The sequence below is a fragment of the Chrysemys picta genome, chromosome 1 (assembly GCF_011386835.1).
Source record: "Chrysemys picta bellii isolate R12L10 chromosome 1, ASM1138683v2, whole genome shotgun sequence".
NCBI lineage: Eukaryota > Metazoa > Chordata > Testudines > Emydidae > Chrysemys > Chrysemys picta.
Genome location: NC_088791.1, coordinates 67,683,859 through 67,709,627, shown reverse-complemented (window position 1 = coordinate 67,709,627; position 25,769 = coordinate 67,683,859). Strand labels below are relative to the sequence as shown.

Below are 25,769 nucleotides of genomic sequence, written 5' to 3'. Positions count from 1 at the left end.
GTCCTGGACATCTTCCTTGCTGCTGTGAATTTCATCCTGACTGAATGCAAATTATGGCAGCACAGTATGCAGCATCTTTCCACTGCTTTACATTCTTTTACAGAATTCCACTTGTCTGATCAGCTAATTATGGGGTAAATCTTGAGTCCTGCATGCATCTTGAGTAAATGAGCTGTGTTTAGGAGTTACGAAAGGACTCTTCCTCTCCTGGACTCCTCTCGATGGCCCTTACTTCCTCTCAGCGGGGTATTTTCCTCCCCCCGATGAGTGCAGATCAGTTCATGGGTGGGCTGGTTGGTCGACTTTGTGCCCAGAGGGGCTTAGATTTATGCCATACCACTGCCCCATCCTCCAAACGTTCTTATGGCAAAGTGAGCCAGCATGCTGAGGATATATATTCCCTATGGTACCTCTGGAGGCTCCTATGTCTGCAGAGAGAAGGCAGGATTTCCCCCCATGTCAGTAACTACAGTACAGATCAGATTTAATTTAATCAATACTTAGTTTTCGAGCAGTTGGCTCAATGATGTGTTAGACAATGTGAATGGTGAACATTTGAAAATTGCTTTCACAGAAGTGGTTAACAAGTTGTACCACTAATTATGTGATTACAGGGGAGCTATTTTTCAATTTTCTTTTATTGGGAATATTTATTTTGGATTTACGCTATGAGCTGTGCTGAAATCAAGTCCCTCACAGAAGGAAACTGTTAGTAGTGGCTGGTTTATAGAGTTTTTGTGCCCAACAAAAATACCTCAGAATCATTGAAGACCAAACAAGAGGTTTTATAAAAGGTCTCCTAACACCCCACACACAGTGTAAATTAACATTCCGCCTCCCCCCCCCCCCCCGGAGATTCATGAGATTTTTCATCCTTAAATATTTGTCTTTCTTAAATTTGGACTTCATCTCATTAATGCTCTGATAGCTGATGGCATGAGCAAGAAGTGTGGGGAGCCGTTATGCTCTTGTTCCAAATATTTCTGTCAATGCGTCTCACTCCTAACATGCAACAATCCTGCTGTTTGCTTTCTGGATTGTTACTGAGCAAAGATTATCAATTTTGCTGAAATACTCCAGAACGTACTGGTTTTTGTGATATAGACAGATGTTCACTGGGATAGAGCAATACACCAAATGAGCAGTATTTCATAGCTCTAAAGCAGAGATCCCCAAACTGTGGAGCATGCCCTGCTGGGGGGGTATGGAGGAACAATTGGGGGGTGCAGCGGCCCTGGGCCAGCCCCCATGAGGGAGGGAGCACCACCCAACCAGTGTTGTCCTTATAATCCTTGTAAGCCAAAACTAGTAAATCAATTTTAATATGCATTACTTTAGGTTTCTGCAACCTAATTACCTATTATAATCTAAAATCAGTATATCCAAATCCCTGACTTGTTTTGCATATATATGTGGGCTGAAAAGTGCACTGAAAAGAAAGAGTCATGCTAGGGAACTTTTAGTATGCAGTAATAGGGTCAATGTGGCCTGTTAGTGTGCGTCAGGTTAGTGAGCTGTACATTTACACATATAGACAAGCCCTTAGAGGCTGATTCCTTTAGAAGTGTTCTTTTCCTACCCTGTGGAAGTGCATTGCAGCCCAGCGCTGTGAGGGGTGAGTGTGACACTCTGTGGTAAGAACAGGGCCGGCTCCAGGCACCAGCTTGGCAAGCAGGTGCTTGGGGCGGCCACTCCAGAGAGGGGCGGCAGGTCCAGCTATTCGGCGGCAATTCGGTGGACGGTCCCTCACTCCCGCTCGGAGCGAAGGACCTTCCGCTGAATTGCCGCCGCAGATCGCGATCGCGGCTTTTTTTTTGGCTGCTTGGGGCGGCCAAAACCCTGGAGCCAGCCCTGGGTAAGAAGGGAGAATTTCAACTTATTAACCCTATAATTACATTTTTTTCCTTCTCCCTGATCATTCTGGAATGTCAGAAAGGAAAACTAAAGGCAGTGAATCAGTTCAGGACTTGCTTCTCCCCAGCCATTCCAGACCCTATAACAGGGGTTCTCAAACTTCATTGCACTGTGACTGACTTCTGAAAACAAAAATTGCTACACAACCCCAGAAAGGGGGACTGAAGCCTGAGCCCGCCCAAGCCCTACTGGTCCAGGTGGGGGGCTAACGCCAAAGCCTGAGTCCCACTGCCCAGGGCCGAAACCTGAAGGCTACGGCCCCAGATGGTGGGGCTCAGGCTTTAGAGCCTGGCTCCAGCAAATCTAAGCCAGCCCTGGCGACCCCATTAAAACAGGGTCAGGACCTACTTTGGGGTCCCGACCCACAGTTTGAGAGCCTGCTGCCCTATACTCATCCTTCCTTCCTGTTTTTCTAGTCAATACTATTAATTAGGGTGTCAACCGATTAAAAAAAATTAATTGCAATTAATCACACTGTTAAACAATAATAGACTAGCATTTATTTAAATATTTTTGGATATTTTCTACATTTTCAAATATATTGATTTCAATTATAACACAATACAAAGTGTACAGTGCTCACTTTATATTTTTTATTACAAATATTTGCACTGTAAAAAACAAAAGAAATCATATTTTTCAATTCACCTAATACAAGTACTGTAAGTGCAATCTCTTTATCATGAAAATTGAATTTACAAATATAGAATTATGTACAAAAAATAACTGCATTCAAAAATGAAACAATGTAAAACTTTAGAGTCTACAAGTCCTCTCAGTCCTATTTCTTGTTCAGCCATTCGCTCAGACAAACAAGTTTGTTTACATTTTCAGGAGATAATGCTGCCCGCTTCTTGTTCACAATGTTACCTGAAAGTGAGAACGGGTGTTCTCATGGCACTGTTATAGTCGGCGTCGCATATAGTCGGCGATTTTTTTTAATTATGTGATTAAAACTGCAATTAATCGACAGCCCTACTATTAATGGTAACAGAAAATTGTGGTTTTAGGTAAATGCTCACTCACGAACAAAGTCTTACTAAACTTCATTGACACAAATCTAATTCCTTTGTGGGGAGCAGCTATCGCTGCTGTTTCAGTCCATAGAGTCAATCTGGAACAGTAGTTTCAGAGCATCTGTGTTGCATCTATGCTGTTCGAGAGTAAATTCTGTCTTCCACTATGGCATCTTTACTCTGACTTTGAGAGGATAGGGGAATCTTCTGTGAGGAAATTGCTATAATGTAATTCACTTTGTCTTTCTATATCTTTCTACATAAAAATAACCATCCCTAAGTTTTTCTAAACTTTTAATTATTCCCCATTGCCTTATTTATGGACAATTTTAGTTTCTCTCAAATACTGCAAAAAATATGTCTCTTGATATAAACTGAATGATGTATAAATTTAAAAATCAAAAGATATTCTATTGTTTAGTAGTAATTAGAATAGTAGTAAAGTAGTAAACTGGTTAAATAACAGGTATCATAGTAATATTTCATTTTAATCTTGCTAGAACTGCAGTTTTAACTGAGTTAAGTTCCAGACAACCTTTTTTCCCAGGAAAAACTAATGATGCAACTGGGTTTTCATAAAGTAGAAAACTAAATGAATATTCAGAACTGTTTGGGTTCTTAGATTCTAAAGCCACAATTATATGACTACTGTAAATCAGACTTTGATTTTGAAGCAAACCCAAGACAATTTGCAGTGTTTTTTAATCTTCTCTTTTTGTTCCGCTTCTATGTAAATAATCAGACTGGGAAAATATACTTGCAAAAATCTGCACCTCTTGGTTCTTGGAAAATGTATCTGATGTGTATCTGGGATGGGGCTGGGCTGCAAAGCTGGATCTGAACCTTCTCAATTTTTGGGAGTGTTTGGATCTGGGTATTTGGTTTGAATCAGTCTCTAGTTCTTTGACATCCTTACATGAAAGATGTGGTATAAATGTAAAGGGACAAATCCTACTTTTAGTTACATTAGGTCAGTCACTGATACCAATGTGATTGCATGCTGTAACTGAGTGGAAAATTTGGCCTGGAGTGTTTATTATAAGTAGCATTTAAAAAGGGAAAACCTGCTGAAGTGGAGAAATGCAAAATTGTAAATGGTCAGGCAGCTGCCCACCTACCAGCTTTACTTGCCAGACTAATGATTTATTCCTGCATTAACATCTTCTATAGTTAAACCAAATTCACTATAAAAATATTTTATTGCCACAACCCTACTTTCCCGCCCCTTCACTTTTTCCAGGAGATTGTAGAGAACACACAAACTGCTAAATGAACTGAAATAATTTAGCTATCTTTGTTCAATATCCCGCTGGGCTTTTTTACTGCACAAAGAGCAAAGAAAAACAGCCAAAGGTTTTAAGAGGATGGAGCAGTTTTATTTGTGAGTTATCAAGGATTTTTTTTTTGTAGATTTATGGAACCATGCTTCACATTTCTAATAGCAAATAATATAAGTGAAAAAGGGAAGGGTTTGATGCATTAACTAGGCACCGGTGAAAAACAGATGTGTGGTGCTTGTACTTTGGCTGGTATGGTATGTAAATCAGGCATACCATACCAGCCAAAGAACAAAAAAGTGGAAAGTCAAATAGTCATGTCAAATTAAATCCCTTTTTGTTTAGGTTTTCAAAGTGATTAATTTAGCTGGTTGGCATCGATTCAACTGATAGCTAACAATAGGTCATTTATTTAATGTAGCTTTTAATAGCCCATAGCCACTCTACTGTATCGGTGCTTATCTTCTGTTCTTCTCTTTGAGCTGTGACGGTAGGGCAGGAAACAATAGTAGGTCAGGTGTAAAAGAGGCTGCAGCATGCACAGTGTGAGTGCTTGTGCTTTATAAACAATGGAGTTGGGAAGAGTTTACCCTTTTCAAGAACATTTAGAGTGTAGCTAATCTGAAAAATGACTAAAAATGGCAAAATGAGGTTTCACATTTGCTGTGTCTCAGCAATTCCAGAACAAAAAGCACAATTTATGAGGGGAAAAATGTGTCCTGAGTGCCAGCCCAGCAAACTTCTCTCTGAGAACAAACAATGGAACTGAGTTCTTTCCTTATATTTTATCACAGTTATAAAGAAACTGCAGTTAGGCCTTTAGTGTGCCTGTGCAACTCTATATTTTCTTCAATGGGTTTGCAAAGATTAGCGGAGTAAAGCTTAGTAAACAATTCTATCGATCATACACCAGAAGAAATAGAATCCAGCTCACAAGCACTTGGCAGTATTGGTTCTATTGCCTCTAACAGAAGTAAGATGCAGTAAAAACTTATTTGTGTCAATAAAATCAGCAGATATGTTTCTGAATATACAGAGGAAGAAAATGTTTACTATACGTGTGTGCGGTGATATTCAAGCTATAGAGTTTCATTAGAACATTGTGTGAGTGTTTCATGTTGTTTGGTTAAGGAGGTATGGTATAGGACAGTCATGCAGTGAAAACAAGTATGGTTTATATTTCTCTGGTGTTCTGTAATCAGAAATCATACAGTAAAACTATACATAAAAACATTACAGTTAGGAAAAGACCTGAGCTGCCCAGTCATGGTAATTATAGACTTAAATACAGTAGCATATTTTTTAATGGCTGGATAATTATTTGTAGTTATAATATTAAAATTGTATTTTTTAAACTTGCTCCTTTCAATATCCCATCCGTTTGATTTTACTGCATCACATCTTACATTAATTCAAATACAATAAAAGCACAAGTAAGCTCCTTTTAAAATGAATCTAGATTAAACCAAATAAGGGGGCCAGTACAAAAAATTGGCCGAGACAGGAGAACAGGTTTCATATGCTAGTGCTCTCCACAGCGAAAGCATGGTCACTCTGACAGCTGAGAAACAAGTGTGGGATCTCTAGAAAGACCACTAGTATCAGAGCAGAGATAACCAGGAGGTATCAAATATAATGATGGCCCACACTAGATTGAGGGCTTTAAAAACCAGCAAGGAAAATTTAAAATCAGTCCAAAATTTTATAGAGGTAATGTAAAGAACACAGGGCAGGCATAATATTAGTGTTTTTTCTTAATATGTTTGTATTGCATCAGCAATGTTGTCCATGCTTTACAGATAGGAATTTTGTTTATATACCTCTGCCACAAGTTTACAATATAAATACATATGTGGAGAAAAAGAAAAACCACACAGGAAGGGAGGTAACATGATTGTTTGAGCCAGTGCAAAAATGACCTGCTGCATGCTGTGCTGGTAGTGCTGGCATGGGGTTCCCAGGACATAGTATACTGTTGAAATGTATGCTTTGAAAATATAATCCATGGAGTAAAATCTAGCAGTGAAATCCTGGCCACATTGAAGTCAGTGGTAAGTTTTGTCATTTACTTCAAAGGGGCCAAGATTTCACCCAGGCAGATAATTCAGAGAAACTACCAAGAATATATGCCTGGATAGGCTTTCGATTAAGACCCAAAAGACTAGTAATAAAATGTTCACTATGAATTTTCTTGATAACCTGTTTAGCTGGAGATGGGAAGTATTTATAGTTGTGGAAGAGGCTTTCATTTGATTGGATTTCATTTAAGAACAGTTGCCTTACTATCTGCTGTCAGAAGGAGGCAGAGAAAGTGTTGTCAGCTGCGAGACTGAAAGAACTTGTGGGTTTTTTTTAAAATGAGGTGTGTGACTGAAGGGTGGAGGAGAGGTCATTATTGCAAGCCAGCGTGTTGGTCCAAAGAATGAGATCACTTCTGAGTAAGAGCTTTAAAGGGTCAAGCACTATTGGTTTTTTCCCCTCTGTACAAATTAGTGCCTTCAGAGAGGGCCCCCCTGCTTTTTTTGTTTGCTGGGATTAGGGCCTCCTCCACCCTTGGTCTTTCCTCACCTGTGGGCTCCCTCCTGAAGTTTATGCCCAAAACCCTGGGTTTCAAACCCTGCCAAGTCCTTCTTCCTCAGTGAGGTCATTCCAGCTGCCTCAAAGAGGTCCACATTCTGTCGAAGTGCAGGGCCTGCTCTGGCTTCAAGAGCAGATTCAGGAAGCTGAGGGAGGACAGGCTGAAGCTGTACCTTATGGAGAGTTCCCTGAGACCTGCAGGGTCAGACTCTTCCCCCCCATTCATCAGCCTCAGCCTCTCAGAACTCTCCAACTCCTTCAGCTTCAGTTCCATTAAGTAAACACTGAATGCATTGAGGCCTCTACCCATTAAAGATGAAAACCTTAATCCCCCGGCCAAGAGTCTAAACATAAGGAAAAGTTGTTCTAAAGCCCAGGGGACTGAGGGGACATCACATCCAACTGCTGAGGCTCCTCCTGTACCACCAAAAGAGACTTCCAAGCAACCCTGTTTGGGACCATTGTTGGTACCTTCTGAGCCCTAGGGACTTCTCAAAGAAATCACCACTGGTCCCAACTCTGGCACCCTCAGAGGGCCACAGATATAAGGAGCATGTGGACTGTTGTATTAATTTAGATGAAACAAATGGGCTAAAGGTGTTAACGTCACTCAGTGACTGTTGAATATTAAACAGTGTTAAAGTCTGGGGCTTGATATACAGAAAGCTCAGCTTGCTTAGCATTATGGCAAAGATGTCATTAAACATCTTTTTACTCTTTTATTAAAGATGCAGGAAAGAAGGAAAAACAGTTAAAGCATTTGAAATGTAAAGCATTAAATAAGGCTGTCATTTTAATCACATCCCTTGTTCCTTTTCTCTTTAGCTGTAGATAATTTTTAGAAGGAAAACCCCGCTGCTGTTTGACAATCTCTTAGATGGTACTAAGATGGTAATAACTATGATCCCAGGTGTCATCTGGGATTCAGCTGAAGCTAGTGGGGGTGGCCATGTCATCTGAATCCCTCTCTCTTGCTCGTTCTAGTCAGTATCAGGATGATTAAGGCCCAGGGTCCCAGGAAATGGAGACAGGGGGAGAGAGTATGTGGCAGCCATGACAGTGAAGCTTGCTCCATTAGCCTCTGTCTATTCTTTCTGTCTGTTCTTTTTGTTCTTTACCCATCAACATTTGTTGTTATAGGTTGTTGTAAAGTCTTATGGACGTTTACATACTTTTTACAGTTGAACTCACAATTTGGATACATCTGTAGGCCCAAATGTCGCAACAAGACCACACATCCTGATACTGCGTGATTCACCTCAACTTGAGTACTGCTCTGGATCACCAGAGCAGACCACATTCCTCTCTCATGAGGCTCTCCGAGTGATAGTGCCTGAATCCCCTGTATTGAGACATACAGAGAGTGTTCCTGCTGGTACCAACATACCCACCTGCATCAACTTACCAACCATTGTCGCTGCACCCTCCCACAAAAACCTGGTTGCCTGTTTTGATGTGGATGTCGGTGTTCACTTAACTGCTGGTACCAACTCAGCTACTGGTACTGACACCCTAGCCTTTAACTCAGGAGATGATACATGCTTGGAATGAGAGATCTCCATCCAAACTTCAACCACCTTCTCATTAGTTTCCCTCCTCAGTAGTGTATCCTGAGGATGAGACCCCAGGAACTATTTAACACATAACCACCAACCCTGGCAGGATGCCCTTGGGATCCATCTTCTTTTCGGTACACCCCACCATTTCTAGAACCCTTGGGCCCTCATGAAAGAGGACCCATCAAGAGGAGCAGCCACCAGTACGCAAGGATCCTCTTCCCTGGGAAGTCCCTCTTCTCCAGGGAGATCTTGTGGAGGATCAAGGGCTAAGACCTGAGGAGGCGGCACCTCCTTTCAATAAATCCTCTTCCTTCCCAGATGAGGAAGTTACAGGGCCTCTGTCATCCTACGTGGATTATTTCAAGGTTTTCCAAGAATTGATGGTAAGGATGGTCAAGACATTACAAATTCCCCTAGAGGAGATACAGGAACCACAGTGCTCCTTGGTTGATATTCTGCATGCTATATCTCAAGGCAAGATAGCCTTGTCTATTAATGATGCCCTCTGGGCAGCTGCTTTTACCATATGGCAGACATGTGCTACCATCTCACCTATGTGCAATAGGGCTGACAAAAGTATTAGATGCAGGCCAAGGGTTTAGAATACCTTTATCATCCGACCCCTAACTTCCTGGTGGTCAACACAGTTAATGAAAGAAACAGACAACACTGAGATCTACTCCTCATGATAAAGAACTTAAGTGGTTGGACCTTCTTGGCCACAAGAGCTACTCTTTGCGTGTACTACTATTCAGGGTTACCATCTATCTAGGTGTGTAAAGAATCCTTGCCTTCTATCTTGACAGGATTAAACCCTTCAGAATCTCCCCTACACTCTGTCTTTATTGCAGAGAGAAGGAAGGGAGCTCCTCTTTCCACTCAAAGGTTATCTAAATGGGTTTAAGGAGACGACATCTTAGCATGTTGTGAAGCTTCTGAGGTGCACCCGTCACCTAGGGTGGTGGCCCATCCACCAGGGCTCAATCCACCTCTATAGTCTTACTTAAGAACATACCAACTGCAGACATTTCCAAAGCTGCAACCTGATCATCTATGCATCCCCTTTTCCAGGCACTGTGCTATTCTTCATGCTCCCAAACCTGACACAGCCTTTGGCAAGGCTCTTCTTCAAACTGTTCTGAACCTCTCTCCTCCTCAGCACCCTCCTCCATACTACTCAAGAGTCACCTAAAGGGGAGCACCCATATGCATGATAACTTGGAGAGGTTACTTTTCTGTACAGTAATTGGAGTTCTTTGAGATGTTTTGTCCCTATGGGTCCTTCACTGCCTGCCTTCCTTTCCACTCTGTTTTGGAGTCCTTGTCTTTCAACATCATGGTTGAGATGGAACTGAAGTGGCAATGGGTCTACCCTCTTCCCATATCTCCTCAGTCCAGAGTGCAAGGCGGGGTGATGTGCACGTGCCCACTGACACTGCTGACAAAAAGTCTCCAATCAAAGGTGTATGGGCTCACACAGCTAAAGTGGAGCCCCCACAGGGACAAAACATCTTGAAGAATTTCACTACTACTTAGGTAAGTAACCTCTCAGTTTTGTATAGCGATCATTTAAAAAAATATTTTTAACTTTATGCATTAGTCACCTGTATAATAATAAATCATGTATAAGAGTTTGCTGGATCAGGGCTATAGCCACTGAACATTGAAGACCTTCATTCTTAGACTTTACACTGACTTTAAGGCCTGTTTACACTGGCAGTGGTATAAAGGAGCATTACTATATATCAGAATCAAGTCCTGTTTATTAGTACCTTCCCAGTAGTGTGTCTGTTAAATCTCAAAAAATAGTTTGATATTCAATAGGAACTTAATAAAAATAATTACAGCAACTAGAAAGACTTAAAAAGGATCAATTATATGTGAATTAAGTACCAGCAGTATCATATGTATTGGAGGCTTAATAGCTATATACCACTTTACTAGTATACTCTTTCTCATTGCCATCAAATAAAGCATGTTCCTTGCCAAGTGACAAGGTTAGACAAGTGTGGTAATATTGGGTAGGACAATGTGGAGATACAATACATAAAGTGATCTAGACACTTCACTTTTAGCAATGTAATGAACTTTCTCTTTTTTCCTCCAAGAAACCAGTTCCAGAAAAATAGTTTCCTCCTTAGTTTAAATGAAAAACAGACACAATAAAGACTTAACTTCAGAATAATAGGTTCACTGGCATCAGGTACTGTAGGAATTATACATTAGGCAGACAACTAAAAAATTGGCTGTGTTAATCAGGTGGTGTCCAAAAGTACTCTAGTAGTTTTTTATTTAACATGGACTATAATTTCCAAACAATTTTACTGTTAAGTAATTTAGCATAGATATCCTTGATTTAAATGAAATTCTCTTCAGGGACATATCTGTGGCAAAAAATACATGTGAGCTATTCATTTTTGAGCATCCCAGTAAAATCAGTGCTACAGGAACACATATGGAACTTTCCATTGACCTTTGCTTTCCCACCACCTCACTTTATATGTTGTTATGGCTAATGGTTCTTAGGTAAGGAAACTGGATATAACATTATGGCAGTAATTAGATTATATTGATTGATCACTGGAAATTCTCTTGCTTTTTCTTGCATTGCTTTATTCATCTTCCATTGTCTGAGTTTGCTCTCGGTTTCTGACAATCCCTATTTCCCATCCTTCCATATACTTTGAAGTTCAGGTTAGAGGTGGAGATTATTTACTATGTGTTTGACAAAATGATCACGCATAATTAATCCTTATTTTTCATTCAAAAATATCCTCTTTAACAAAACAGAAGCAACCTGAGATTATTTATAGTGGGCCAGATTCTGCCAGCCTAATTCATGAGTATGAGTAATGCAAGTAATGGTCACCGAATCTGACCTACTGTAAACTCCTTGGGCCAGGGACTATGTCTTCCTTTATTTCACATGAACCATACTATAATAATGAGTAGCTAGTAATGGTAAATAAAAAGTATTTTGGGTGGGTTGCAGCTGTGTTACCTAACCTTTCCTAAATTAAACTACTTTGTGGTTTAAAAGAATTTCACTCTGGCCTCCAAATTTGTGCCTGCAGTTTTGCACATGCAGTTCTCATGTACCAAGCCTTGAGATCCTTACTTGATTTTTCCCTCTGTTTTCAGGCAATCTGATTGAGGATTTCATAGTGTAGCTCTGTTTTTAAACTTCCTGCATATACATATGCATAAATTGTACTCTGTATACAATGGAGCAGTTAGACATAACACCATAAACTTCTCATGCACAAATGAAGGTCAGAATGAGACCCATTTGAAAATGGATCTGTAAGCATATTTTATATGACCAGTTTTTTTTAAAATAGGAATCTATGCTTACTCAGTGTCTGTGTGGGCATAAACACAAATGACCAGATTCTTGAGTATGGCAGACAAATACTAAGGGCTTCTGAGGAAAGGTGACTGTGCAAAGCCCCTGTCTTTAAGCCCCTTTGTGCCCAGTCTTTGGGACTCTGGACTGAGAGAGTCTCTTGGCCCAAGTAGTCTCCTCTGGCATTGTTTAACTTTATGAACTATCAAATAAACAAAAAAATTAACACAAGTAATTTGGTGAGACATAGTAAATTACATAGGTTTCGTCTATAGATCATATCTGTTTGGAGGAATCTTATCAGGACCTATTTTATAACATATTTCAAATGCTAAGATAATTCAACTGTGGATGTCTACATATTTTTTATTCCTTCTTCATATGTGGCATCTCAAGCACTGGAGGTTCGCAACCATGATAGCCCATTCTATACAATCCTCTGCTAATCTTTTGGTGAATAAAATAGTTCTTTTGATGCACCCAGAATACCACATCTTTTTTTGCCTTCTGCCATCAACTTTTTCTTTCAGTGCCTGTGAACATGCATCACTTGCTGAATCCCTTAAATGGGCCCTGAAAATCAAATCTTTCTTTTCATAAGATCTCTGACTAACAGTCGCTGAATTCCAATTATCTCCAATACTTTTTAATGGGCGCATGATACATTTGTGATATTTTCAGAATTCTAGAACACCATAACTAGAGTTTATTTTTGGTTTGAATGTCTGTGTTTCACAGCTGTAATTTAACACTTACCAACTGTAAGTAGTTAAGAGTTGGAATTTAGTCTTCAGATTTATATCTGTTCCCATCAGATGTTTATTTTTTACTATCTTTTTAGATAACATCTTCCAACTTATTAACTGTATCAAGAAATATTTTGTTCTGGAACTAGCAAGAAGTGTAAAAAAATTTCTGTAACTATTTCATTTGCAACTTTAAGCTAGTTGAATTTAGCTGTGTTTGCTTTCTACAAGTGAGTTTAATCTACATTAATGTTCACAAAGCAAATTTTAAAATCAGTGAAGGATAGCAAATTTTATAGCTTTTTTTCCCCCCTGTAAGTATTTATACTAGAAACCTGATGAGTTACTCATGAAATCAGGGAACAAAGATAATACCATGGGACTAACATATCCAATCGCAACTAAGCAATAGAGCAGAATTTCAGTTTTTGAATTTCAGATAGCAGAAAACAGATTGAATGAAACTTGAAGCAAAATGGCCAACTAATGAAAACATTAGCAAAAACTTATCTATCTAGACAGTCTATGAACAGAAAGAGGCAAAAATCATCCAATAAATGATATTATGAATTATTTGCTCAATTCTGATTATTTCCGTAGGTTTTTAATGTTAATTTATGTTTCTCTTATTCCTTACTAACAACATTATAATGGGAAAGCCAGGGAATAAAAACCATACTCCCTCATGGTCGTCTACCATAATTCTACTTGTAGGCACTCTTCAATTGCTAATAATATCCTCAGCAATCCTAAACAATATATCAAGTTTTCTTTCTGCAGAAATAGAGCCTAGAATATACACATCCTTCCCTGAAGCAAATTCAACCCTAACCACATGTGCTAAACCATTTATTCTCAATTCTCAACAGCCTCTTCAGCTGAAACAACTGAACTAACCTTTTATTTACCCAGAACTAACCACTGGAGCCCCAATTCACTTGCATCTGAAGAAGTGAGGTTTTTACCCATGAAAGCTTATGCCCAAATAAATCTGTTAGTCTTTAAGGTGCCACCAGACTCCTTGTTGTTTTTGCCAATTCACTAAAGCACTTAAGTAAACACTGAATTTTAAGCACATGAATAATCCTGTCCATGTTTAACAAAGCAGGTAAACCTCATTTCAACACAACACCGAAGCACATGCTTAAGTACTGTGACAAATAGAGATAATTTTGACAGATGGTTAAAATCAAGCACATACTTAAGTACTTTGCTATATTAGGACCTTAATCATGTGTTTAAATCCCATTTAAGTCAATGGGACTTAAGTATCTGCTAAAGTGCTCTGACTTTAGCAAGTAGCCTTTGTGCAGGCATATCTCATATTGTAGGTACATTAATATCAGGCTCTCATAGGATAGAATGTATGCTGAGGTAATATTGTTAGTTTAATGGGAAAATAAATGAAAAATTTAATTTGCTGTTTAACTCAGTCTTGCTTTTTGGTTTCCTGGGCCTGCAGAGACTAGGAACAATAAGCAAGCTGTTTACTTACTCCTAGAGGTAGCAAGAACTAGTGTCTCACATTGTTCTTCAGCAATCCCTTCTGACTTGTTTAGGGAGCGTGTATGGGCATTGAAACAGGGTGCTGGAACAATTTGTATAGTGGGGGTGCTGAGAGCCATTGAACCAAACTGTAAACGCTGTATATGATTGAAACCACATCAAGCCGGGGGTGTGGCAGCACCCCTAGTTCCAGCACCTATGAATGACAGAAATGAATCTGCCTCATCTCAAGTCCTTCTGAACTAGAAGATAGTTTCTGCCATGAGGCAGAACACTCCAGACAGTGAAGTAGAGTCTCTATTTTTCTGTAGCTATTGAATAATTTTCTAAGCTAACATTGTATGTGTTATCTAAGCTTGTCCTCTTATCTAATAAAAGGTTATGTACAAACACTTGAAGGGAACAAAGCGTCTAATCTGTGTTCTCAAATCTTTTCTTGTCTTCTTTCTCTGCTTCTTAACATAGTGCAGGTTCCTAAAGTGAAATAAGGAAAATATATATTTAAAATTCTCCAATACATAGCTATACCAGGGCTATTAACATCAGAAAAAACAACTTCATCTCATGATACTGAAATTCTGGACCATGCATTGCAAATCAGTCTGTGTGAACATAAATGTAGGCAGAAAATTATATACATATGGAAGTGGTGAATATCCTACCACAGGGCACCATCTCAAATATTGTTCATATGTAGTCAGTGTGATGGGTTCTCTGTGGGGTGCCACCTGGACCTGGGGTACCACTGAGCCCTCTGACCCATCAGCCTGGGCTCCCTTTCACACTATGCTGCTGTGACAAGATACAGACCTGCTCCCGGTCCTACACTTCCTCCAGCATTCACATTGGTAGGGACACACCCAGCTGCAGTTACATGCAGGCTCTCTGATGAGCCACTGCATGAAACAACAATAGAGAGGCTACATCCAAAATAACCACCAGCTTCCCAGCCTAGGACTCCCCACCGCTGGAGTATAAACCCAGAATTATACCATCTTGCACTGCACAGGGAATTGTACAGTGTAAGCTCATAGAGTTTGCCCCCTCCCCTCCCAACGTGGAGTGGAATATGCAACAGCCTTTGCCCCTTGAGCTATGATTTCCCCTGCATTTCACTCAAACTCACTGGTTTAGATAAAACAAAAATAAGTTTATTAACTACAGAAGATGGATTTTAAGCGATTATAGGTGATAGCAAACAGATCAAATCAGATTACCTAGTAAATAAACAAAAATGCAAACTAAACTTATAATACTAGGAAGATAGGATATGAATTAACAAATTTTCACCCTGGCTGATGATACAAGCAGGCTACAGATTCTTAAGGCACAGGCTACACTTGCTTTGCAGCTTGGAATCCCCAGGTTTTTCATACACAATTCAGTCTTTCTTCCTCAGCTGTTTTCAGGAGTCCTCTTGTGTGGGGAGTGAAGAACAACCGATGATGTCACTCCCTGTCTTATATAGCTTTGGCATACGGCGGGAACCCTTTGTCCCAAACTCAGTTTGTGGAAAAACACTGACATCCTAAGATGGAGTCCAGAGTCATGTGGCCTGGTTACATGCCCTTGCATACCTTGCTGAGTCAGAGCAGCCATTACTTACAGACCATTTGCAACATTCACAGGAAGGTTAAGTTCTTCCAGAGTCCATTGTCTTTGCTGATGGGCCATCAGCACTTTCTGGCTTCTTCATTGTTGTACCAGAAAGGCTAGTTGTGGTTGTCACCCAGAGTAAGCACAATTTAAATACCAATACATAGTCAATATTCCTAACTTTAGATACAAAAATGATACATGCATACAAATAGGATAATCCTATTCAGCAAATCATAACTTTTCCATTGACACCTCACATGACCTGTCTTGTACAAAATGCATCATAATTATGCCATAATCATATAATGAAATCACTGTGAAGAATATGGGGTGCAGTGTCACAGTCAGATCTCATTAGATTAGGTAAACTCAGTTTGTATTTAAATTACAACTATAATAAAAATGTATAGAGGCAAAATGTTGGAGGCAGAGGGTGGGTAGGATAGGAAAGTCTTTCACAATCCTGTTTTGCAAATCATAACACAGAACAATATTTGCTGTATGCGAAGCACATCTAAACCCTCTGGTTTGTTTCCTATGCTTGGAGACAAAAACCACTGTGAATAGACGTGAGCAGGAAGAATGTAAAAAGAATCATATTAACCACTCAATGTTACATTCATATTAGGAGATGGCTCACTGGTTCAATCCCTTAGAATCCTAGCTATCAGAATAAACTGAGCACTGGGTCTGACTACATCCTGACAAAGTAGTCACGGTTGTTATTTAAGGTTAATGTGATCAGCACTGTGCAGTGCATAAAAATAAGTACTATCCCCAAAGGCTTACAATTTAAAATAAAAACACAGGGAAGGTGGGTATTACTGGTAAGGACAGGCTGAGGAGAACTTGTGTTTTTTTCCCTCCTTTCTTTTCTTTATACAAATAACTTCTTAATGGTATAGGGCTTTAAAGGGAATTTGAATGGCAAGAAGATAGAGGTGTGGTAAATTGGGATGGGCAGGAAATTGGAATGGAAGTTAATTAGGAATTAAACTTAAAGACACATCTTTGTTCAAATGCATCTTGCTCAGTTTGTGTAACTAACTTTATTTGCAGATCTATATATATTATAATTTTAAATCATTGACGACTCTGGGCCAAATCCTGATCATCTTATTCTCCGAATGACTTCAGCAGATGCTTTCAATTGTTGGTAGAAGAACTCAGATTTGTTCTGTATAAATAATACCAATATAGTTTTGAAATTTGCACACTTTGGCCCAAATTCTGCTTGTTTTTCTCATGCTAGTAAAAACATTAAAGTCAGTTCATTTACACTGTGGGTGACGTTGGTCCATTCTGTTTTTACAAGAATGCCAAGAGGATGCAAGATAGCCATATGCAGTGCAAACGCCAGTCACATTTTGTAAGGGCTTATTGTGTTCCTTATTCATTCATAACACAATATGTCTCATTCCACAATGGGGCTTGGAATTCACCCACTGCATATACTGACCCCAATTATGCCTTGATTGGCACTCCATTCAATCCCAGGGCAGTCAGTGGAGTGGAGAAGGGCAGGTGGATTAGAGCAGAATTTGGCCCATATTTTAAAAGTTTGCTAAACTTAGTGATTCATGAGCCATTTATCACTGCTGGGTAGATGGTCAGTTCAAAATTGTTCAGCTCTGAGAGGTGCTCAGCGCCTGAAGTTCCCACCAGGTGCCCTGTGAAATATGAGTGCTCAGCATCTTTAAGGATAAGTTCTTCAAATAGGCTTGTTATATACCTCTTTTCTCATGTTCAGAGATCTCAGGAGCTGAGCATATCTTCCTACGTGCCTACATTGCTTCAATGACACCTGCATTCAGAATCTAGTCCTATCTGATTGCAAGTCCCCTTTAAAAGGCCCTCCGGGGTTTCTAGAAAACCTTGTTTGACATGGGCATTAAAGATTACAGTCCTTGTTCTCCATTCTATCACACCAGTTTTATTCTGGTGTAACTCCATTAGGCCTTGTCTACACTACGAGAGTAGTTCGATTTTACTTGCATCGAATTTTTGTAATCGATATTGCAAAGTCGAACGTGTGTGTCCACACTAAGGACAGTAATTCGACTTTGTGCGTCCACACTAACGGTGATAGCGTCGACATTCGAAGCGGTGCACTGTGGTCAGCTATCCCACAGTTCCCGCAGTCCCCTCTGCCCATTGGAATTCTGGGTGTAGCCGGCAATGCCTTCTGGGTAACAAAATGAGTCGAGGGTGCTTTTGGGAAACTGTCGTCATCCGTCCATCACTCCCGCCCTCCCTCCCTGAAAGCGCCGGCGGGAAAACAGTTCGCGCGCTTTTCCAGTCATTGACAGCGCGGACGCCACTGTACTCCGAGCATGGAGCCCGCTGCGACCATCGCTGCAGTTGTGGCCGCTCTCAACGTCTCGCAGCTTATCATAAAGGTTTCCCTGAGGCAGATGCAGAAAAGTCAGGCGAGGAGGCTACGGCACCGCGGTGATGTCCTGAAGTCTGAGAGTAGCACAGACCTGTCAGAAAGCAGGCGACCCAGCGCCGAGGACATCACAGTGGCAATGGGTCATGTTGATGCCGTGGAACGGCGATTCTGGGCACGGGAAACAAGCACTGAGTGGTGGGACCGCATAGTGCTGCAGGTCTGGGATGAATCCCAGTGGCTGCGAAACTTTCGCATGCGGAAGGGAACTTTCCTGGAACTTTGTGAGTTGCTGTCCCCTGCCCTGAAGCGCAGTGACACCCGGTTGCGAGCTGCACTGAGTGTACAGAAGCGAGTGGCCATAGCCCTCTGGAAGCTTGCAACGCCAGACAGCTACCGGTCAGTCGCGAACCAGTTTGGGGTGGGCAAATCTACCGTGGGGGTTGTTGTGATGCAAGTAGCCAAGGCAATCGTTGATGTACTGCTGCCAAAGGTAGTGACCCTGGGAAACGTGGAGGCGATCATAGATGGCTTCGCAGCGATGGGATTCCCAAACTGCGGTGGGGCCATAGATGGAACTCACATCCCTATCCTGGCACCGGACCACCAGGCCACCCAGTACATTAACCGAAAGGGATACTTTTCCATGGTGCTGCAAGCACTGGTGGACCACAGGGGACGTTTTACCAACATCTACGTGGGATGGCCGGGCAAGGTTCATGACGCTCGTGTTTTCAGGAACTCTGGTCTGTTTAGACGGCTGCAACAAGGTATTTACTTCCCGGACCACAAAATAACTGTTGGGGATGTGGAGATGCCTATAGTCATCCTCGGGGACCCAGCCTACCCGCTAATGCCCTGGCTCATGAAGCCCTATACTGGCGCCCTGGACACTGAAAAAGAACTCTTCAACTACCGGCTGAGCAAGTGCAGAATGGTGGTGGAGTGTGCTTTTGGCCGTCTCAAGGGGAGATGAAGAAGCTTACTGACTCGCTGTGATCTCAGCGAAACCAATATCCCCATTGTTATAGCAGCTTGCTGTGTGCTCCACAATCTCTGTGAGAGCAAGGGGGAGACCTTTATGGCGGGGTGGGAGGTTGAGGAAAATAGCCTGGCTGGTGATTACTCACAGCCAGACAGCCGGGCGATTAGAAGAGACCAGCGGGAAGCGCTGTGCATCCGGGAGGCTTTGAAAGCAAAGTTCCTGAGTGAGCAGGGTAACCTGTGACTTTATAGTTTGTGTACTGAGAAGCTAAACCTGCCCCCGTTTCTTTACCCAGTTAATGTTGACTATCCTATCCAGTTACATACCCCCTTCACCCCCCCTCCAACACACGTGTCGAAATAAAAATAGTTCTACTTTGTTAAAGCACACCGTTTTCTTTAATACTGTTTTCGCGGGAATTTTTTAAAACTGGGACGCAGACTGTGGTGCGGGGCGGGTGTAGTGTTGTGACGCGAATGCAGCTTCTAAACTCAAGGATTGACAGGCTCCGCTGCGGTGGGATGCTTGTTTCAACGGAGCCTGTCAACCCTCCTGATCGGGACTGTGTGTATGGGGGGTCTATTTGACTTTGTGGCAGGGGGAGGACGGTTACAGATCCCATGCTGTGTGGCTCTGTCATCCTGCCTAAGGACCGGCGCTTAAGATCTGTAACTGCCCTCCCCCTCCACAAAGTCACAGAGCAACCCCCCCCCCAACATTACATCAAAACAACCTCCCAGACTAACCGGGGCAACTAGTCACTGCATCACTGCACTGTGTATGTGCCCTGCTGCTGTGCCTGCCCCCGACTATGTACCCTGCCAAAGGTGACTGTCCTGTCCAATTACCAACCCCCTTTCCCATCCTCCTCCAAAAGAACATGATTGAAACAGTAGTTAACAGAAACGAATTTTTTATTATCAACTACACATGGCATTGGGAGGTGAAACTTGGACGGGGGCTTGTGTCAGGCGGGAAGGAAAGAACTTTTCAAATTTTGGGAAATGAGAGCCTTCTGCTACTAGAGCTCTCTGCAGGGGTGGAGTGAGACTTAGCAGGGACTCTGCCGCCTCTCCTTCTTTGCACTTTGGGTGAGGTGGGTATGGGACTTGGTGGCGGGGGAGGGCGGTTAGAGATGGACTGCAGCGGGGCTCTGTCCTCCTGCCTCCGTTCCTGCAGAACATCCACAAGGCGCCGGAGCGTGTCCGTTTGCTCCTTCAGTAGTCCAAGCAGCGTTTGAGTCGCCTGCTGGTCTTCCTGCCGCCACCTCTCCTCCCGATCCATGTTGGCTTGGTGCATTCGGGTCAAGTTCTCCCGCCACTGGGTCTGCTGTGCTGCCTGGGCTTGGGAAGAGGCCATAAGCTCAGAGAACATGTCCTCCCGTGTCCTCTTCTTCCTACGCCTAATCCGCGCTAGCCTCTGGGAGTGTGATTCCAGGCTAGGTTGTGAGACAGTCGCAGACGGGGCTGTGGAAATGGGAAAAAAGGGAGTGAATTCCTCAGAAAGATAAATGTAGTTGTGAACAAAGAACATAGTCTTTCTCTGTGAACAAGACCATGCACAGCACCTTTCACATGCGCACTCAGCACAAGGTCGAATTCTCGGCCTTCGCATTCAGTGCCTGGGGTCTTGAACAGCACATTTGAGAAGCGAGGCAGCACAACGGAATTTCTGTTGCAGGCAGACATGGTAAGCCGTACACTTGTGGCAGTTTAAAACTTTTATATTACCACTGGCCTCATTTCACATTTAAATCAATGTCAGTCCCTGCTGCCAGCAATCCGGCAAGCGGGAACTCTGCCCCTGTCCCACCCCCTCGCGGCTGTCCCCGGGAACGATCCCTTTCGGCTGCCCCTCTCCCGCCTCCACCGCGTGGCTGCAAACCAGCGGTTACAGTTCTGTAAAGGAACGGGAAAGCAGTCCCAACACTAACATTCCCCTACCTAATTAAAAGCAGGTCACCATGGCCGACATCACCCTGATGAGGATCTCCGAGAGCGACAAAGAGAGAATGCTCCGGGAAAGCCTCCAAAGACCAGGGCCGTATGCCGCCCTGCTGTGCAGAGCAATGATCCCCGAGTACTTGATAATCTCGTGGCGCGGCAACGTGTCGTACTTCGGAGGACCCAATAAGGCCGCTCTCCCCAAGAACCTCATGCAACGGCTTTCAAGTTACCTCCAGGAGAGCTTCATCGAGATGTCCCAGGAGGATTACTGCTCTATCCCCGGACACATAGACCGCATTTTACTGTAGCTGCAGTAGCAGGGAATAAACAGTAGAGCGGCTTGTGCAGGACAATCACTGAAAACCGGACATTGCTAGATTTCTTTTCAAAACTTGCACTGCCCATTACTAAACCGTTAAGCGCCTAGGGCACACTAATCATGAACAACCCATTCTTTTAATTGTTAATATTCCTGTTTTGTTAAAAATAAATGTTTAGATGTTTACAACACTTACTGGCTGATCCTTCACCAGATTCTGTGTCCGGGGTAACGGCTGGGGACGCTTCGTAGGGGATCTCTGTAAGGGTGATGAAGAGATCCTGGCTGTCGGGGAAATCAGCGTTGTGAGAGCTGCCGACTGCCTCGCCCTCCTCATCTCCTTCCTCATCTTCCCCGTCCCCTAACATGTCCGAGGAACCGGCCGTGGACAGTATCCCATCCTCAGAGTCCACGGTCACTGGTGGGGTAGTGGTGGCGGCAGCACCGAGGATGGAATGCAGTGCCTCGTAGAAACGGGATGTCTGGGGATGGGATCCGGAGCGTCCGTTTGCCTCTTTGGTCTTCTGGTAGCCTTGTCTCAGCTCCTTGATTTTCACGCGGCACTGCGTTGCATCCCGGCTGTATCCTCTCTCTGCCATGTCTTTAGAGATCTTCTCGTAGATCTTTGCATTCCTTCTTTTGGATCGCAGCTCGGAAAGCACGGACTCATCGCCCCACACAGCGATGAGATCCAAGACTTCACGATCAGTCCATGCTGGGGCTCTCTTTCTATTCCCAGACTGCACGGCCATCACTGCTGGAGAGCTCTGCATCGTTGCCAGTGCTGCTGTGCTCGCCACGATGTCCAGACAGGAAATGAGATTCAAACTGGCCAGACAGGAAAAGGAATTCAAATTCAAATTTTCCCGGGGCTTTTCCTGTGTGGCTGGTCAGAGCATCCGAGCTCGCACTGCTGTCCAGAGCGTCAACAGAGTGGTGCACTGTGGGATAGCTCCCGGAGCTATTAGCGTCGATTTCCATCCACACCTAGCCTAATTCGACATGGCCATGTCGAATTTAGCGCTACTCCCCTCGTCGGGGAGGAGTACAGAAGTCGAATTAAAGAGACCTCTATGTCGAACTAAATAGCATCGCAGTGTGGACGGGTGCAGGGTTAATTCGATTTAACGGCGCTAACTTCGACATAAACGCCTAGTGTAGACCAGGCCTTAGAGTCAGGCATAAAGTGACATAAGGGAGTAGAGAATTAGGCCCATATCTAAAAGGTGAACAGTCGTGGCCCTGTGGATAGTTGCTTCAGCCAAATTTCACTTTTTAAAAATTAGTATTTTCTCTGTTTCTTAAAAATTGAAACAAATCCATTAATAAAGCTCATGGATGCCAGTCCATGGAAGGTATAGGTCATTCCCATTATGTTTCTCACTCAAAGACCTGATCTTGCAATAGCTGTGGCATTGGGAGTTTTATTGAGTTCACAATAGTTGCAGGATTGACCCCGTGTCTGTCTGTCTTACTGTTGTAGCAGGAGAGTGGAAAAACGAAATGCTAGATTGAGTTGTTGTTGCCATCTTGGTAATGAATCCATCATGTACATTCCTTCAAATGTAGCCTCAGTTATACAGCACAACTGTTTCTTCTTATTTGCAGATTGTCACAATTTAGAGCAGCAAGTGTCCAGGAAAATATACTCACTGGAAAGGAGCCATCGCAGCCTGTACCCTTCACCATCAGCTGTAGCTTATTTCACTCATCCCAGAAAACTAGCAGTTGAAAATGGAAACTACATGGGTGGCTTACTCGTTACTCAGCATTAGGCTCAAAGTGCATCATGAGAACCCTCACTGATCCAACCGTGCTAGCAAAAGATACTAATAATTTCCCTTCTCCATAGTGTCCTAAATAAAAGATTCCCCAGCGCCTTGCACTTCATTTGCCCCTTTGCAAAGTAAGAGCAAAGTATGTATAAAAGGCTAACAAATCAGAGTGATAGTACCTGATTCTTATTTTCACTAAGTCTTCATTACACCACTCTATCCATTTAAAGAGCCCATAAAATGGGATAAAATTATATTTAATCTGCTTTAAGGACCCTTTACATGACCAGAGTGGCCTTAGGGTAAATAAGAATCACACTCATAGTGTTTTACACCTACTTTGCATTCACTGTGCAGAGAGATAAATAATGAGACAAGCTGCATTTCAGTTTTTCAAGCAGAAATCCTATTTTTTGTTTCTTAATTCTCTGAATTCATTTTCCATGAAAGGTACCAGCTTGACAGAATTGAAGAGTAAAGTCCTCTGTCAACCCAACAGCCACAAACAGTGTTAGCTTCCCCACACTGTCTTGCCAATGCAGCTCTTACTAGGAGGGATCCTCTCCCAGGGGTGAGAGGATAGTTCAGTCTTTAGACCTATTCAGACCTTGACCACTGTGAAAACTGACATCAAGAGTTTATGGAAACTGCTTAGTCAATGGGAACAAAATCCAGACCACCAAAATCATTTTCACATTGACCACTAAGCAGCTTTTAGAAGCTTTTAGCTACTACTGACGTGGGCTGAATTCAAACAGGTGAAGTACCGGTGAAAGCTGTGACAGATCTACTTGAGCACCCCCTGTCAGACACTCACTAGACTTCTGTGAGGAGATCTATCTGCTGAATCCTCATGTATTGTTAGCATCCAGAGTCTGAATAGAGTCTAGCCACTGCCCTGACTTGGGGACTCTAGGCAGTCATCGGGGCACAGAGCCTCTGTCTAGTACCCCCTTCTGAGAGCTGAGATTTCATGGTCCAGCTACCTGTGTGTCTAGACATTTTCTCTTTACATCCCTTTCTGAGGTGACATTTACCAAATAAATAAGAGGATAGTTGAAATCCCCCATTATTGTTGCATTTACTGCCTTTATAGTCTCCTAAATCTCCCTAAACATTGCACAATCACTGTCACCATCCTGTCACCATCCTAATCATCCCAGAAGCAAGGGACACCATTCCTGCCCTTCCTGTCCAATTGATTATGCTCATTCCACCAATCCTGGAATCTTATTATATAGATAATAATTACAGGTTCCTAAGCATTGAGTCCCCTACAGTTATCATTTCTTAATGTTCTGCCTTGTTAATCTTACCTTTTATCTATCATTCTACAAACAAGAGAAGAAGAAGGATGGATAATAAACTGGGAGACAAACATGCCTTAAAGAAGAACAATTGTTACAGGATGTGAGGGACCCCCCCCAAAAAAAATGGAAAGCAAGGGGGGGAATCCCTACATTAAAAAAAAAAAGGTTGGGAAAACAATGTATCTGATTTTTAGTGAATTTAACTTATTCTAGTAGAATATCTGCTTCAAAATGTAGCTACATTGAGTTATACAAGTTGAAGATGAAGTCCCTAAGGTCTAATACAGTTTAAAACTAAACTGTTAAATATGACTGCGGAGAAAAGTTGAAATTTTCAAAAACAATCAGAATATTTTTCTCTTTAAAAAGACTATTTGCCTTATTGTCACTATGTCTACATATATACCGCACATCACTGGCAGCAGTGAGTAGGGTATGTGTAGCTACATGCCTCAGTGAAAAGCAAGCTGCATCCACACTGTGGTGTGCAGCTATATGCCTCAGTGGAAGGCTCTGGCAGGGAAAAAGCAGCCAGAGCCTTTCCCTGCTGCCAAAGTCTTTCACTGCACTGAGGCATGACACCAGTATCAGGGAGGTAGGGGAGGCACTGCTTGGGCATGTAGAGAGCCATGTATTGTACATAACCACAGGGTTCAGGCATGTGCCTCACCATCCACACTGCTATTTATACTCATGCTAGGGAGTAGGGTGCCAGAAGGAGTGTGCCGTAAGTAGTGTACAGTACTATGTAGATGCACCCTAAGTCAAAGGGGCTAACTGCTACCTTGCCAGTAAATACAAGAGAAGGAACTATTTAAAAAAAATCATTTGCATAATAAAAACATAGGCAAATAGAGCCCTGACTAGTACCCGGTAGAATCCCATTGACTTCATTGGAATTATGCAGGTTGTCCTGTAACTCAAATGGCCCCCTAACTACTTAGTCCAAAACAAACATTTTAGATATATTTGTGTTTTATGTTTTTGAATATATCAATGGAGGGAAACTTGTAACTTAAATTAACTGAATGTAGGCTGGCATAGTAAAATAGCCATACTTTTCAGGTGCTGGACATGAGAGGCAGATGTTTACTGAAGTCAATAAAGCTATGACAGTTTACACCAGATGAACCTGCGCCTCAGTTTTCTGTCTTATACCAAACTCACACCACACCTGATTGCTCAGCTCCAGCACTTTGCTTCTATAAATTATTTAAGGCAGGATTGTCACTTGCTGTATGGGCCTGCAGAGGGGAGTAAGGGGGTGTAAGGTTCTCTCTTACTCCCCCTGCAAGAAGACTGGGGTAAGCAGGCTCTCGGGTGTATTTCCTCCCCCACTCAGATGAGTGGGCGGGCATGGGCAGGGAGTGGGTGGATCTTTGGTTTCACATCCGCCCTGCCAATATGCTGGTCAGAGGAGATGATATAGGCCAATAGCAGAAGACATCACCCCCAAGACAAGGGGAAACAAGGAAGGAATTATCATTATCCAAGTCACACATCCT

At 42.4% G+C, this 25,769-nt stretch overlaps 2 protein-coding genes across 2 annotated transcripts in view; one reads left to right on the top strand and one right to left on the bottom strand.

The window, feature by feature from the left end:
• TSPAN8 (tetraspanin 8) overlaps positions 1–25,769 on the top strand; it is a 127,653-nt gene that overhangs the window by 14,464 nt on the left and 87,420 nt on the right. The gene's annotated exons all lie outside the window — the stretch shown is intronic.
• On the bottom strand, positions 19,781–22,353 carry LOC135973824 (uncharacterized). Its single transcript, XM_065558934.1, has 2 exons — positions 21,376–22,353; positions 19,781–20,380 (listed from the first exon to the last, which is right to left on the bottom strand). Exons 1-2 carry the CDS (start codon positions 21,950–21,952, stop codon positions 19,905–19,907), a joined length of 1,053 nt encoding a protein of 350 aa, XP_065415006.1. The 5' UTR covers positions 21,953–22,353; the 3' UTR covers positions 19,781–19,904.